The sequence below is a fragment of the Takifugu flavidus genome, chromosome 3, assembly GCF_003711565.1.
Source record: "Takifugu flavidus isolate HTHZ2018 chromosome 3, ASM371156v2, whole genome shotgun sequence".
In the NCBI taxonomy this organism is placed as follows: domain Eukaryota; kingdom Metazoa; phylum Chordata; class Actinopteri; order Tetraodontiformes; family Tetraodontidae; genus Takifugu; species Takifugu flavidus.
The window spans coordinates 3,064,249-3,080,861 of record NC_079522.1 but is presented as its reverse complement, the minus strand read 5'-3'; the positions used below and the strand labels follow the sequence as shown (position 1 = coordinate 3,080,861).

Here is a 16,613-nt window from a genome sequence, read left to right as displayed (position 1 = left end):
CCGTACCCTACATAGGCTGTGTCCTAACCCCCCCTATACCCTATCTAGTGCACTCAATGTATCCCACAATGCACTGCGATAAGTAGTGGACAAGCGAGCGCCCTAACTAGGGAATGTCTCCCATCAGCCTTTGCGGTATCACGTGATACATTTTTTAACGTAATTTCTACTGTGCGGTTTGATATATGAAATTTTTGGAAATAAGAATATTTTTCCAGTAGGGGTCCAATATGATCATCTTAAAATATTACAACATAAATGTAAAAATAAATAAATCAATCAGTCTTCACTGATCCCCCCCCCCCCCCACTTAAAATTGCTCTTCGGAATCGTCTGATCCTCACCAGGCGACAGAATCTCAGTAAAAGAATATTTACAAAGATGAAAAGTAGCTCTGGATCCATTTTTTGATGAAAAATTGCTTTATTAAATGTTTTCACTACAGCGGAATGTGACTAGAGAATGTTCCATCACGTCTTGGCTTGAAAATGTCAAGGGACACTAATTATTTTAGGTAATAAGTAATTATTACTGTATTATTATTGACATTAATATTTCATTTGATTATATAAAGTTAATTATAGGGTAAAATATTGCATCTTCATAAAATGACCGCTGAATGTATTTCTGATGGGTTAAAATAATTAAATGGACCTGGCCACTTTTAATTATTATAATAATTATCATCATTATGCGACACCATGACGTCACTTTAGGAGTCATGCTGCACGACGGAGTTCACTCATCCACGTAGTGAGTAACGGGGAACGAGGGGGTGGAGTCTTCGTGACTTCTTGACCTCTGACCCTTGTCAGGGGGCGGGGTCTCCTGGAGGAGAGGAACGTGAGGATAGAAGCACGACTGCACCACCGTCGTGAACACACAATTACACGTGCACATGTGAGCACTATTATAGACATACTGCTGCTGACCCCAGCCATCCCGACTGACCCCTGACCCCTGACCCCTGGCCCTGCCCTAAACCCAGTTCCAACCTCAGCCTCACAGTTGTGAGCACAAAATGTCCCTTTGCTCGTAAAACCCCATCGATGTGGGAACATGCTTGGGCGTGGTCGCCCCTGAATCCTGAGGGAGAAAACAGCTGAGGTCAAAGGTCAGAGTGCAGAGGTCAGACAGGGTGGAGCCAGATGCTGAGAAGAGTCAGGTGCCCGAAACTGCTTTGAATAAACAAATGATCGTAAGCAGCTGATTTGAATGTCATCAATCAATCAGGCCGATGACCTGGAGCCCAGGACAGATCCTCCAGGAGAAGAGGAGGAGCCAGGACAGATCCTCCAGGAGAAGAGGAGGAGCCAGGACAGATCCTCCAGGAGAAGAGGAGGAGCCAGGACAGATCCTCCAGGAGAAGAGGAGGAGCCAGGACAGATCCTCCAGGAGAACAGGAGGAGCCCAGGACAGATCCTCCAGGAGAAGAGGAGGAGCCCAGGACAGATCCTCCAGGAGAAGAGGAGGAGCCCAGGACAGATCCTCCAGGAGAACAGGAGGAGCCCAGGACAGATCCTCCAGGAGAAGAGGAGGAGCCCAGGACAGATCCTCCAGGAGAAAGGAGGAGCCCAGGACAGATCCTCCAGGAGAAGAGGAGGAGCCCAGGACAGATCCTCCAGGAGAACAGGAGGAGCCCAGGACAGATCCTCCAGGAGAACAGGAGGAGCCCAGGACAGATCCTCCAGGAGAAGAGGAGGAGCCCAGGACAGATCCTCCAGGAGAAGAGGAGGAGCCAGGACAGATCCTCCAGGAGAAGAGGAGGAGCCCAGGACAGATCCTCCAGAGAGAAGAGGAGGAGCCCAGGACAGATCCTCCAGGAGAAGAGAGGAGCCCAGGACAGATCCTCCAGGAGAACAGGAGGAGCCCAGGACAGATCCTCCAGGAGAACAGGAGGAGCCCAGGACAGATCCTCCAGGAGAAGAGGAGGAGCCCAGGACAGATCCTCCAGGAGAGAAGAGGAGGAGCCCAGGACAGATCCTCCAGGAGAAGAGGAGGAGCCCAGGACAGATCCTCCAGAGAAGAGGAGGAGTCCAGGACAGATCCTCCAGGAGAAGAGGAGGAGCCAGGACAGATCCTCCAGGAGAAGAGGAGAGCCCAGGACAGATCCTCCAGGAGAACAGGAGGAGCCCAGGACAGATCCTCCAGGAGAAGAGGAGGAGCCCAGGACAGATCCTCCAGGAGAAGAGGAGGAGCCCAGGACAGATCCTCCAGGAGAAGAGGAGGAGCCAGGACAGATCCTCCAGGAGAAGAGGAGGAGCCCAGGACAGATCCTCCAGGAGAAGAGAGGAGCCCAGGACAGATCCTCCAGGAGAAGAGGAGGAGCCAGGACAGATCCTCCAGGAGAACAGGAGGAGCCCAGGACAGATCCTCCAGGAGAAAGGAGGAGCCAGGACAGATCCTCCAGGAGAACAGGAGGATCCCAGGACAGATCCTCCAGGAGAAGAGGAGGAGCCCAGGACAGATCCTCCAGGAGAAGAGGAGGAGCCAGGACAGATCCTCCAGGAGAAGAGGAGGAGCCCAGGACAGATCCTCCAGGAGAGAGAAGGAGGAGCCCAGGACAGATCCTCCAGGAGAAGAGGAGGAGCCCAGGACAGATCCTCCAGGAGAAGAGGAGGAGCCCAGGACAGATCCTCCAGGAGAACAGGAGGAGCCCAGGACAGATCCTCCAGGAGAAGAGGAGGAGCCCAGGACAGATCCTCCAGGAGAACAGGAGGAGCCCAAGACAGATCCTCCAGGAGAAGAGGAGGAGCCAGGACAGATCCTCCAGAGAAGAGGAGGAGCCCAAGACAGATCCTCCAGGAGAACAGGAGGAGCCAGGACAGATCCTCCAGGAGAAGAGGAGGAGCCCAGGACAGATCCTCCAGGAGAAGAGGAGGAGCCAGGAGATCTTCCAGACCATTGCTCTGCAGCAGGTGGAGATACTCACAAACACCCCGACCAACAGAACAAAGAGCATCATCCAACCCGCTGTCGACCTTCTCTGTGGGCTGAGCTCCACCTCTGGAGAATGAGCTTCGCTGTCTGACCTTTGACCTCTGGATGGAGCCAGATTTGCCTGCAGAGGATCCATCGTGGGTTTGAGGTCATGCAAAGCACTTGTGAGCTGGTGGCGTTGGCCACCAGGAGGGCGCATTTCCACCAGCTGGCGGGACGATCCGACGCTCGGGAAGGTGGGAACGCTGCGTTGTCGAGGTTAGAGCTGGGCTCCAGAGACCTTCGGACATGTTCAGGAGAACCCCAACCCTCTGACCTCTGAGGACCTCTGACCTCTCTGTTGTTGCTGAAGAACTTGTCTCCTCCACCGGTGATGGCGAGGATCAGCATGGCGGGGAACCACACGCTGTCCTTCTCCTTCCACTGCTCCCAGTCCAGACCCGCCTTTCTGCTGTCCATCACCTTCTTCTTCGTCAAGACTGTCATCGTCCTCCCCGGGGCGGTGGTGGTCCTGCACCTGGGGCGGCGGCGCTGGCGGCGGCGCTCCTCTGCCCCAACAAGTCACGCTGACGTCTTCACCTACAACATGGTCCTGTTTGACCTGCTCTTCGTCGCAGGGTTCCTCCTCTTCCTCGGTGGCAGCTTCTCCGCCCTCCTGCAGATGAAGGTTGTGGGCTTCTACGTCTCTCTCCTCACGTTCCTGGGCCCGTTCTGCTTCACATCCTGGCCTGTTTGGAACGCTATCTGGCCGTCGTCCACCCTGTCACCTACCTGACGCTCAGACGTTCCGGTGGAACCAGGATCCGGAACTTGGTCCTGGTCTGTGTGTGGTTGCTGTGCTGGGGTTGGAGCGCTGGTGGGGCAGAAACCCTCAACTTTCCGTTCCTCCCCTTCCTGTTGTTGGGCTTCGCGTTACTCATCGTCACCTTGAGCAGCCTCCGCGTTCTGTGTGTTCTGATCCGTCCCAAACCAGGACAAGGGGGCCGGTCCAGCCAGGGTTCCAAGCTGAGGGCTTTTCAGACCATGACGGCCATAACGGGCACGATGTGGATGTGGTTCCTGGGGGTCCTGGTCAGTCTGGCGCTCAGCACAGACCACAGTCAGGTGGACGGCTGCCTGCTGCTGGTCGGTGGGTACTGGTTCACGCTGCCCAGTACCCTGGTTCTACCCCTCCTGTCCTACACAGAGCCAGAACATTCTCTGGTTGCAAATGTTAAAATTAGTTCATCATAAAGTTTCCTTGACCTGGTCCATGTCCATGTCCTGGTCCTGGACCTTGACCTAGTCCTGGTCCTGGACCTAGTCCTTGTCCTGGTCCTGGTCCATGTCCTGGTCCTGGTCCTGGTCCTGGACCTAGTCCTGGTCCTGGTCCTGGTCCTGTTCCATGTCCTGGTCCTGGTCCTGGTCCTGGACCTAGTCCTGGTCCATGTCCTGGTCCTGGTCCTGGACCTAGTCCTGGTCCTGGTCCTGTTCCATGTCCTGGTCCTGGTCCTGGAGGGGGAGAGGGAGAGGGAGGGGGAGAGAGTGTGTGTGAGGGAGTGTGTGTGAGGGAGGGGGGGGGAGTGGGGGGAGTGTGTGAGAGAGAGAGTGTGTGTGAGGGAGTGTGTGTGTGTGGGGGGGGCATTTAGCTTCAGCGAGGTTGTTTCTGTGTGTTCAGCGTTTCCTTTCAACAAGCTCCGTCTTTAAGCTGATGGTAGAACTGGTTCGACTGGAGGACGATCCAAAAACCAGTCCAGGCCTGCTGGGCAGTCGTTGATGGTCCTCATCACAACGCTGGAGAAACATGTTTTCTTTCTTTTTTCTGAGTTCTGAATGATATTCAGGAAGCTCAAGTCCTCCGCGGGACTGGACCGAGGTAATCAGGCGTCCGTGATGTCAGCGTAAACGTTGGAATAAAGGTCACGTGACTCTTCTGCAGCCAAGATGAAGAAGCAAAATACGAGAAGAACTGAGAAAAGACCATGGAGGAGGATTTTAGGACCATGTGACTGATGGTACCAGTGTTGCTCCTGTAAACTGATCCTGATGCAATCTGATCTGTGTTTCAGGGTGTGACGGCCCCTGAGCTGTGTGCTAACCTAGCCTAACCTAGCCTAACCTAACCTAACCTAGTCTAACCTACCCTAGCCTAACCCTACCTTTACCCTACCCTAACCTACCCTAGCCTAACCTAACCTACCCTAACCTAACCTAACCTAACCTACCCTAGTCTAACCCTGGCCAGTGATCTGCCAGTTATAAACCTCCACCTGCTGATTTTCACTCTCACCTGTGTTTGTTGGGTGTGTTTCTTTTTGGTTTAGGAAATAAATGTTTAAACTGGACAGCGCGTCTTCCTCTTTTGTTGTGGACAAGGGTCATTCTGAAGAATCTGTCATGATAGCAGGAGACCTTCTCACCTGTATGTTGGGGACGGTGACCTCAGGTCTCCAGGGAAGACCGAACATCCTGAAGGTTTCAATAATGAAGCGAACACCTCAGTATTGCTCAGCTTTACTTTATTTCATTCCCGTGCGTCACCCTCAGCTCCATCTTTGGACCTTCTCCGCAGACGTTGCTTCACCGTCAGCTGAGCGTGAGCGCAGCAGCGCCGCCTTGTTGATGTTTGTGGCAGCTCTGATGGCAGATTTCATCGCCGTCTCTATCCAGGCGTGAGGCAGCGCTGTGTGTTCTCCAGCAAAGTGGATCCTGCTCTCGCTCCGGAAGAGCTCCTCATGATACTCCAAAGTTTGGTACGGAGTGAAGGCAGCAACTCCACCCAGGCTGTAAGGATCCAGCTCCCACTTCTTCACCAGGACTCCGGTGCAGAGAGCTCTGAGCCGCCGGCAGTGGATCTGCTCCAGGTCGCTCAGAACCAGCTCCTTGATGTCTTCATCACTGGTGCCACTGAAGATCACAGAGTCGTCAGACCAGGTGTAGGAGGCCAGTAGGACGCCCACAGTCTGGTTCTCTGGGAAACTATGGCTAGGATAGTAGATGAACCGGGAAGGCCGGTCGGTGACGCTCTTCCCTCCACGAATTCCATCTTTCTCCCAGAACCTCTCACTGAAGGTGAGGATGACTTTGGTCAGACCCATATAGTGAGCTGCCCTCAGCGCTTCCATCTTCCTCATGGACAGAGACGGAACAAAGTCAATTAAAAGAGCAGCTTTGGCCGTGGTCGTTACCAAGACGACATCTGCTCGAAGGTCAGTGAGGGATGACTGTTGTTCTTTCTGGTATGACACAGTCACCCCTTCATCTGACTGCACGATGCGTTTGACCCTGGAGTTGAGGAGGACCGGCTCATGGAGGACAGCCAGGAAGGCTTGAGGTAGAAGGTCCATCCCACCAGTAATCTCATCGTACCTGCAACATTTGAAATGGTCAACCAGTAGCAACCACAGTTAATCAGTACCAGCCAGACTCAACCAGTACCAGCCAGAGTCAACCAGTACCAGCCAGACTCAACCAGTACCAGCCAGAGTCAACCAGTACCAGCCAGACTCAGCCGGTACCAGCCAGACTCAACCGGTACCAGCCAGACTCAACCGGTACCAGCCAGACTCAATCGGTACCAGCCAGACTCAGCCGGTACCAGCCAGACTCAGCCGGTACCAGCCAGACTCAGCCAGTACCAGCCAGACTCAACCAGTACCAGCCAGACTCAGCCGGTACCAGCCAGACTCAGCCGTACCAGCCAGACTCAGCCGGTAGCAACCACAGTTAATCAGTACCAGCCAGACTCAACCAGTACCAGCCAGACTCAACCAGTACCAGCCAGACTCAACCAGTAGCAACCACAGTTAATCAGTACCAGCCAGACTCAACCAGTACCAGCCAGACTCAACCAGTACCAGCCAGACTCAACCAGTAGCAACCACAGTTAATCAGTACCAGCCAGAGTCAACCAGTATCAACCAGTACCAGCTAGAGTCAACCAGTACCAGCCAGACTCAACCAGTATCAACCAGACTCAACCAGTACCAGCCAGAGTCAACCAGTACCAGCCAGACTCAACCAGTATCAACCAGACTCAGCCGGTACCAGCCAGACTCAGCCGGTACCAGCCAGACTCAGCCGGTACCAGCCAGACTCAGCCGGTATGACTACATTCTCCAGCGTCACTGAACCCAGCTGCCTGGTGGAGGTTTGAGCTCTCTGAGTTCTGGGTGTTTGCCATTGGTGGCGACCCACCTGATGTTGTCATTGACATCAGCGTTGAGGTACATCACTTCGGTCAGAGCCATGAACATCAGGCTTTGGTCATTCAGCAGGTCTCCCACCATGCGCAGGGCTCCTGGACTCAGGTGTCCTTCCTCTCTCAGATACTCCTTTAAATGAGAGTGGGACTGGAGGTCAGTCCAGAGGCTCGACAGAAGAAACCATCAACATCGTGGTGTTCAGAGTGCGGCTGCTGCTGGTAGATGATTGACGTGTGGTTGCACCTTCCAGGAGTAGTGGTTGTAGTGCCTCTTTGTGGCGTCGCAGCCATGAGTCTTCACGAACTCTCGGATCTGTCAGAAAACCAAAACATCCGGGGTTAATGTGGGTTGAGGGGCGTGAGGTTCGCCCTGAGCCCAAACCCTGCTCCACGTGAAGGAGCACTCTGGACAACTTCCAGACTGGTTTGAAGGCCTGAGCCTGCACTTTGAGGGTTTTTAATGATCTTGAATCACCAGTGATTGTGCTCTTTTAATACTTCTTGATTTAAAAGCAGGTTTGATCCCGTAGATCAAACAACTCACGTTGCTTGCTCGGAACACTACGTGGGTTTCTACGTGGCCCAGGTCCCGACTGTCAGAGAGGTGTTTTAAAATTCCCCATGGGCCCCACGGCCTTGGAGAGTTCCCCAAGGGTCCATTCTAGGGTTAGTGTTAGTTCTCCGCGGACGATGCAGTGCTGTTTGAGTTGTTTACCGGCTGCAGCGCCTGCTCCTTCAGCTCCTCTGCTGACCGTCCTCGCTCATGTCTCTGGACTGGATAGTGGAGGACGTCGGGGTTCTGCTGCACGGCGGCGGTCCTCCTCCGGACACCGTTCACCAGGTAAAAGGTGTTTGGATCCACCATGTTGAATTTGTTCACTTTGAGCCCAAACATCTCCACAAATGCGTGCACAATGCTGGTGGAACACAACCATAACATTTACTGCAGCAGATGCCTTAAACTACCTGGTTGAAGGGTCACGACACCTCAGGTCCAAATGCAGTGTTGCTGACTGGTTCTGGTCCAGCTCATGAGTGACGCCCTCTACAGGTTGAACCCCAGCTGACGTTTCGGAGGCAGCTTTTTTACCACCCCGTCCCTCTGTAAAAACTAGCACCTGTCACTCTCCTCCAACTGGTTCTGGACCCCGTGGCCTTCAGAAACGTCCTGTCTGGGGCTCATGGGGCCACGTTGCTGGTGCTGTCAGAGTTGCTCAGTAGCTAGCTTAAGTGTGTTGCTATGATGGTGTTTCTTTTGTGTGTTTGTGTGAGAGTTTGGTTGTGGTGATGGTGACATTGGTGGTGTTGGTGGTGATGACCTCCCCCATAATTGGGGGTGTTCCAGCCTGCTCACACCCAACCTGAGGGTTGTAGCTCCGCCCACATGTTTACCAGAGTTGAGAAGAAAGAGGAAGAACATGTGAACGTGTTTCTCACCTGTTTTGCTAAATGTTTGTGTGCAACGTACCGATGAGAACTAGGGATCCTCATGGCGCCCAGGTCGGCGTACCAGCCTTCATTTTGGTTTCTGTAGGTCTGCACGCGTCCCCCAACGTGGCTGCTGGCCTCTAAGATGGTCACCTTGTTGCCATAAATGCACAAACAATGGTTAAAAAGTCACCTGACAGGATGAAAGCAGGACCCAGAAGACCCGCTCCGTCTCAGTGGACCTTCACCCACGTCTACCTGGTGTCCTGCGTCCTGCAGTAACTTGGCGGCGGTCAGTCCGGCCACGCCCGCCCCCACAACGATCACATGATGAGACGTCTTGGAGCGAGGGAGTCCGGTCTGCACCGCCTGCAGCAGCCGGGCGTAGTCGTCCTCCTCCAGACAGTCGGACAGACGCACGACAGCTGTGGAGCCCCCGAGGAACAGGAGCATCACCAGGAACAGGAGCATCACCAGGAACAGGAGCCGGGAGGGGAGCAGCATGCTGACACACACCAGAGAGATGCTGAGAGAGGACACACACACACACACACCAGAGAGACACACACAGAGACACACAGAGATACACACACACAAGAGAGAGAGACACACACACAGACACAGAGAGAGAGAGACACACACACACAGACACACACACAGAGACACACAGAGACACACAGACACACACAGACACACACACAGAGACACACAGAGACACACAGACACACACAGACACACACACAGAGACACACTGAGACACACAGAGACACACAGAAACACACAGAGACACACACACACACACAGACACACAGAGACACACACACACACACACAAGACACACATACAGACACACAGAGACACACACCCACACACACACTCTCTCTCTCTCTCTCTCACACACACACACACACACACACACACACACACACACACACACACACACACACACACACACCCTACCCTTGTGTGTCCACCATCATGGACAACATATGTTCTAACCTTCTGGGTTTCTTCATGATGGCAGCAGCCTCGTCAGGCAGCCAAGCCTCACCTGTAGCTCCACCTGAGAATCACATGTTCAGCGTGTCCTCAGGTCTCTGCAAACATGGGGGCGGAGCCACCTCTGAGCTGAGGCATGCTGGGAAATACAGTGTGAGCAAATGGAGACTTGGGCTGTGTCCTAACCCCCCCTATACCCTACACAGGCTGTGTCCTAACCCCCCCCATACCCTACACAGGCTGTGTCCTAACCCCCCCTGTACCCTACATAGGCTGTGTCCTAACCCCCCCATACCCTACATAGGCTGTGTGCTAACCCCCCCCCATACCCTACATAGGCTGTGTCCTAACCCCCCCTGTACCCTACATAGGCTGTGTCCTAACCCCCCCATACCCTACATAGGCTGTGTCCTAACCCCCCCCATACCCTACATAGGCTGTGTCCTAACCCCCCCTATACCCTACATAGGCTGTGTCCTAACCCCCCCCATACCCTACATAGGCTGTGTCCTAACCCCCCCCTACCCTACATAGGCTGTGTCCTAACCCCCCCTATACCCTACATAGGCTGTGTCCTAACCCCCCCCATACCCTACATAGGCTGTGTCCTAACCCCCCCCCATACCCTACATAGGCTGTGTCCTAAACCCCCCATACCCTACATAGGCTGTGTCCTAACCCCCCCATACCCTACATAGGCTGTGTCCTAACCCCCCCCTATACCCTACATAGGCTGTGTCCTAACCCCCCCATACCCTACATAGGCTGTGTCCTAACCCCCCCCTGTACCCTACATAGGCTGTGTCCTAACCCCCCCCATACCCTACACAGGCTGTGTCCTAACCCCCCCCCATACCCTACACAGGCTGTGTCCTAACCCCCCCTATACCCTACATAGGCTGTGTCCTAACCCCCCCTATACCCTATCTAGTGCACTCAATGTATCCCACAATGCACTGCGAAAAGTAGTGGACAAGCGAGCGCCCTAACTAGGGAATGTCTCCCATCAGCCTTTGCGGTATCACGTGATACATTTTTTAACGTAATTTCTACTGTGCGGTTTGATATATGAAATTTTTGGAAATAAGAATATTTTTCCAGTAGGGGTCCAATATGATCATCTTAAAATATTACAACATAAATGTAAAAATAAAAACAAATCAATCAGTCTTCACTGATCCCCCCCCCCCCCCCCCCACTTAAATTGCTCTCGGAATCGTCTGATCCTCACCAGGCGACAGAATCTCAGTAAAAGAATATTACAAAGATGAAAAGTAGCTTTGATCCATTTTCTGATGAAAAATTGCTTTATTAAATGTTTTCTCTACAGCGGAATATGACTTGAGAATGTTCCATCACGTCTTGGCTTGAAAATGTCAAGGGACACTAATTATTTTAGGTAATAAGTAATTATTACTGTATTATTATTGACATTAATATTTCATTTGATTATATAAAGTTAATTATAGGGTAAAATATTGCATCTTCATAAAATGACCGCTGAATGTATTTCTGATGGGTTAAAATAATTAAATGGACCTGGCCTCTTTAATTATTATAATAATTATCATCATTATGCGACACCATGACGTCACTTTAGGAGTCATGCTGCACGACGGAGTTCACTCATCCACGTAGTGAGGAGGGAACGGGGAACGAGGGGGTGGAGTCTTCGTGACTTCTTGACCTCTGACCCTTGTCAGGGGGCGGGGTCTCCTGGAGGAGAGGAACGTGAGGATAGAAGCACGACTGCACACCACCGTCGTGAACACACAATTACACGTGCACATGTGAGCACTATTATAGACATACTGCTGCTGACCCCAGCCATCCCGACTGACCCCTGACCCTGACCTCTGGCCCTGCCCTAAACCCAGTTCCAACCTCAGCCTCACAGTTGTGAGCACAAAATGTCCCTTTGCTCGTAAAACCCCATCGATGTGGGAACATGCTTGGGCGTGGTCGCCCCTGAATCCTGAGGGAGAAAACAGCTGAGGTCAAAGGTCAGAGTGCAGAGGTCAGACAGGGTGGAGCCAGATGCTGAGAAGAGTCAGGTGCCCGAAACTGCTTTGAATAAACAAATGATCGTAAGCAGCTGATTTGAATGTCATCAATCAATCAGGCCGATGACCTGGAGCCCAGGACAGATCCTCCAGGAGAAGAGGAGGAGCCAGGACAGATCCTCCAGGAGAAGAGGAGGAGCCAGGACAGATCCTCCAGGAGAAGAGGAGGAGCCAGGACAGATCCTCCAGGAGAAGAGGAGGAGCCAGGACAGATCCTCCAGGAGAAGAGGAGGAGCCCAGGACAGATCCTCCAGGAGAAGAGGAGGAGCCCAGGACAGATCCTCCAGGAGAAGAGGAGGAGCCCAGGACAGATCCTCCAGGAGAACAGGAGGAGCCCAGGACAGATCCTCCAGGAGAAGAGGAGGAGCCCAGGACAGATCCTCCAGGAGAACAGGAGGAGCCCAGGACAGATCCTCCAGGAGAAGAGGAGGAGCCAGGACAGATCCTCCAGGAGAACAGGAGGAGCCCAGGACAGATCCTCCAGGAGAACAGGAGGAGCCCAGGACAGATCCTCCAGGAGAAGAGGAGGAGCCCAGGACAGATCCTCCAGGAGAAGAGGAGGAGCCAGGACAGATCCTCCAGGAGAAGAGGAGGAGCCCAGGACAGATCCTCCAGGAGAAGAGGAGGAGCCCAGGACAGATCCTCCAGGAGAAGAGGAGGAGCCCAGGACAGATCCTCCAGGAGAACAGGAGGAGCCCAGGACAGATCCTCCAGGAGAACAGGAGGAGCCCAGGACAGATCCTCCAGGAGAAGAGGAGGAGCCCAGGACAGATCCTCCAGGAGAAGAGGAGGAGCCCAGGACAGATCCTCCAGGAGAAGAGGAGGAGCCCAGGACAGATCCTCCAGGAGAAGAGGAGGAGTCCAGGACAGATCCTCCAGGAGAAGAGGAGGAGCCAGGACAGATCCTCCAGGAGAAGAGGAGGAGCCCAGGACAGATCCTCCAGGAGAACAGGAGGAGCCCAGGACAGATCCTCCAGGAGAAGAGGAGGAGCCAGGACAGATCCTCCAGGAGAAGAGGAGGAGCCCAGGACAGATCCCCAGGAGAAGAGGAGGAGCCAGGACAGATCCTCCAGGAGAAGAGGAGGAGCCCAGGACAGATCCTCCAGGAGAAGAGGAGGAGCCCAGGACAGATCCTCCAGGAGAAGAGGAGGAGCCAGGACAGATCCTCCAGGAGAACAGGAGGAGCCCAGGACAGATCCTCCAGGAGAACAGGAGGAGCCCAGGACAGATCCTCCAGGAGAAAGGAGCCAGGACAGATCCTCCAGGAGAAGAGGAGGAGCCCAGGACAGATCCTCCAGGAGAAGAGGAGGAGCCAGGACAGATCCTCCAGGAGAAGAGGAGGAGCCCAGGACAGATCCTCCAGGAGAAGAGGAGGAGCCCAGGACAGATCCTCCAGGAGAAGAGGAGGAGCCCAGGACAGATCCTCCAGGAGAAGAGGAGGAGCCCAGGACAGATCCTCCAGGAGAACAGGAGGAGCCCAGGACAGATCCTCCAGGAGAAGAGGAGGAGCCCAGGACAGATCCTCCAGGAGAACAGGAGGAGCCCAAGACAGATCCTCCAGGAGAAGAGGAGGAGCCAGGACAGATCCTCCAGGAGAAGAGGAGGAGCCCAACAAGATCCTCCAGGAGAACAGGAGGAGCCCAAGACAGATCCTCCAGGAGAAGAGGAGGAGCCCAGGACAGATCCTCCAGGAGAAGAGGAGGAGCCAGGAGATCTTCCAGACCATTGCTCTGCAGCAGGTGGAGATACTCACAAACACCCCGACCAACAGAACAAAGAGCATCATCCAACCCGCTGTCGACCTTCTCTGTGGGCTGAGCTCCACCTCTGGAGAATGAGCTTCGCTGTCTGACCTTTGACCTCTGGATGGAGCCAGATTTGCCTGCAGAGGATCCATCGTGGGTTTGAGGTCATGCAAAGCACTTGTGAGCTGGTGGCGTTGGCCACCAGGAGGGCGCATTTCCACCAGCTGGCGGGACGATCCGACGCTCGGGAAGGTGGGAACGCTGCGTTGTCGAGGTTAGAGCTGGGCTCCAGAGACCTTCGGACATGTTCAGGAGAACCCCAACCCTCTGACCTCTGAGGACCTCTGACCTCTCTGTTGTTGCTGAAGAACTTGTCTCCTCCACCGGTGATGGCGAGGATCAGCATGGCGGGGAACCACACGCTGTCCTTCTCCTTCCACTGCTCCCAGTCCAGACCCGCCTTTCTGCTGTCCATCACCTTCTTCATCGTCAAGACTGTCATCGTCCTCCCCGGGGCGGTGGTGGTCCTGCACCTGGGGCGGCGGCGCTGGCGGCGGCGCTCCTCTGCCCCCAAGTCACGCTGACGTCTTCACCTACAACATGGTCCTGTTTGACCTGCTCTTCGTCGCAGGGTTCCTCCTCTTCCTCGGTGGCAGCTTCTCCGCCCTCCTGCAGATGAAGGTTGTGGGCTTCTACGTCTCTCTCCTCACGTTTCCTGGGCCCGTTCTGCTTCACATCCTGGCCTGTTTGGAACGCTATCTGGCCGTCGTCCACCCTGTCACCTACCTGACGCTCAGACGTTCCGGTGGAACCAGGATCCGGAACTTGGTCCTGGTCTGCGTGTGGTTGCTGTGTTGGGGTTGGAGCGCTGGTGGGACAAAACCCTCACTTTCTTTCCGTTCCTCCCCATCTTCCTGTTGTTGGGCTTCGCGTTACTCATCGTCACCTTGAGCAGCCTCCGCGTTCTGTGTGTTCTGATCCGTCCCAAACCAGGACAAGGGGCCGGTCCAGCCAGGGTTCCAAGCTGAGGGCTTTTCAGACCATGACGGCCATAACGGGCACGATGTGGATGTGGTTCCTGGGGGTCCTGGTCAGTCTGCTGGCGCTCAGCACAGACCACAGTCAGGTGGACGGCTGCCTGCTGCTGGTCGGTGGGTACTGGTTCACGCTGCCCAGTACCCTGGTTCTGCCCCTCCTGTTCCTACACAGAGCCAGAACATTCTCTGGTTGCAAATGTTAAAATTAGTTCGTCATAAAGTTTCCTTGACCTGGTCCATGTCCATGTCCTGGTCCTGGACCTTGACCTAGTCCTGGTCCTGGACCTAGTCCTGGTACTGGTCCTGGTCCATGTCCTGGTCCTGGTCCTGGACCTAGTCCTGGTCCTGGTCCTGGTCCTGTTCCATGTCCTGGTCCTGGTCCTGGTCCTGGACCTAGTCTTGGTCCATGTCCTGGTCCTGGTCCTGGACCTAGTCCTGGACCTAGTCCTGGTCCTGGTCCATGTCCTGGTCCTGGTCCTGGAGGGGGAGAGGGAGAGGGAGAGGGAGGGGGAGAGAGTGTGTGTGAGGGAGTGTGTGTGAGGGAGGGGGGGAGTGTGTGAGAGAGAGAGTGTGTGTGAGGGAGTGTGTGTGTGGGGGGGGCAGTTAGCTTCAGCGAGGTTGTTTCTGTGTGTTCAGCGTTTCCTTTCAACAAGCTCCGTCTTTAAGCTGATGGTAGAACTGGTTCGACTGGAGGACGATCCAAAAACCAGTCCAGGCCTGCTGGGCAGTCGTTGATGGTCCTCATCACAACGCTGGAGAAACATGTTTTCTTTCTTTTTTCTGAATTCAGAAATGATATTCAGGAAGCTCAAGTCCTCCGCGGGACTGGACCGAGGTAATCAGGCGTCCGTGATGTCAGCGTAAACGTTGGAATAAAGGTCACGTGACTCTTCTGCAGCCAAGATGAAGAAGCAAAATACGAGAAGAACTGAGGAAAGACCATGGAGGAGGATTTTAGGACCGTGTGACTGATGGTACCAGTGTTGCTCCTGTAAACTGATCCTGATACAATCTGATCTGTGTTTCAGGGTGTGACGGCCCCTGAGCTGTGTGCTAACCTAGCCTAACCTAGCCTAACCTAACCTAACCTAGTCTAACCTACCCTACCCTAGCCTAACCCTACCCTTACCCTACCCTACCCTAACCTAACCTAGTCTAACCTAGTCTAACCTACCCTACCCTAGCCTAACCCTACCCTTACCCTACCCTACCCTAACCTAACCTAGTCTAACCTAGTCTAACCTACCCTACCCTAGCCTAACCCTACCCTTACCCTACCCTACCCTAACCTACCCTAGTCTAACCCTGGCCAGTGATCTGCCAGTTATAAACCTCCACCTGCTGATTTTCACTCTCACCTGTGTTTGTTGGGTGTGTTTCTTTTTGGTTTAGGAAATAAATGTTTTAAACTGTTTGTTTAAAACCCCCCCCACTTAAAATTGCTCTTCGGAATCGTCTGATCCTCACCAGGCGACAGAATCTCAGTAAAGAATATTTACAAAGATGAAAAGTAGCTTTGATCCATTTTCTGATGAAAAATTGCTTTATTAAATGTTTTCACTACAGCGGAATATGACTTGAGAATGTTCCATCACGTCTTGGCTTGAAAATGTCAAGGGACACTAATTATTTTAGGTAATAAGTAATTATTACTGTATTATTATTGACATTAATATTTCATTTGATTATATAAAGTTAATTATAGGGTAAAATATTGCATCTTCATAAAATGACCGCTGAATGTATTTCTGATGGGTTAAAATAATTAAATGGACCTGGCCTCTTTTAATTATTATAATAATTATCATCATTATGCGACACCATGACGTCACTTTAGGAGTCATGCTGCACGACGGAGTTCACTCATCCACGTAGTGAGGAGGGAACGGGGAACGAGGGGGTGGAGTCTTCGTGACCTCTTGACCTCTGACCCTTGTCAGGGGGCGGGGTCTCCTGGAGGAGAGGAACGTGAGGATAGAAGCACGACTGCACCACCGTCGTGAACACACAATTACACGTGCACATGTGAGCACTATTATAGACAGACTGCTGCTGACCCCAGCCATCCCGACTGACCCCTGACCCCTGACCCCTGGCCCTGCCCTAAACCCAGTTCCAACCTCAGCCTCACAGTTGTGAGCACAAAATGTCCCTTTGCTCGTAAAACCCCATCGATGTGGGAACATGCTTGGGCGTGGTCGCCCCTGAATCCTGAGGG

The 16,613-nt window shown here is 53.5% G+C and overlaps 1 protein-coding gene across 1 annotated transcript; it reads right to left on the bottom strand.

The window, feature by feature from the left end:
* Positions 1-5,421: 5,421 nt before the first annotated feature.
* On the bottom strand, positions 5,422-9,099 carry LOC130523058 (L-amino-acid oxidase-like). Its single transcript, XM_057028017.1, has 6 exons — positions 8,810-9,099; positions 8,592-8,704; positions 7,839-8,040; positions 7,368-7,436; positions 7,117-7,253; positions 5,422-6,288 (listed from the first exon to the last, which is right to left on the bottom strand). The coding sequence occupies exons 1-6, from the start codon at positions 9,053-9,055 to the stop codon at positions 5,463-5,465; spliced, it is 1,593 nt and encodes a 530-aa protein (XP_056883997.1). The 5' UTR covers positions 9,056-9,099; the 3' UTR covers positions 5,422-5,462.
* Positions 9,100-16,613: the final 7,514 nt, after the last annotated feature.

Bases quoted from the DNA above. Each gene is read 5' to 3' on its own strand.
- LOC130523058 (XM_057028017.1), bottom strand. From the start codon at position 9,055: ATGCTGCTCCCCTCCCGGCTCCTGTTCCTGGTGATGCTCCTGTTCCTG. The intron at 8,705-8,809 runs GTAGACGTGGGT...TATGGCAACAAG, and splicing joins TGCAGGACGCAGGACACCAG to GTGACCATCTTAGAGGCCAG. The intron at 7,254-7,367 runs GTGCAACCACAC...TCTCATTTAAAG, and splicing joins ACAACCACTACTCCTGGAAG to GAGTATCTGAGAGAGGAAGG.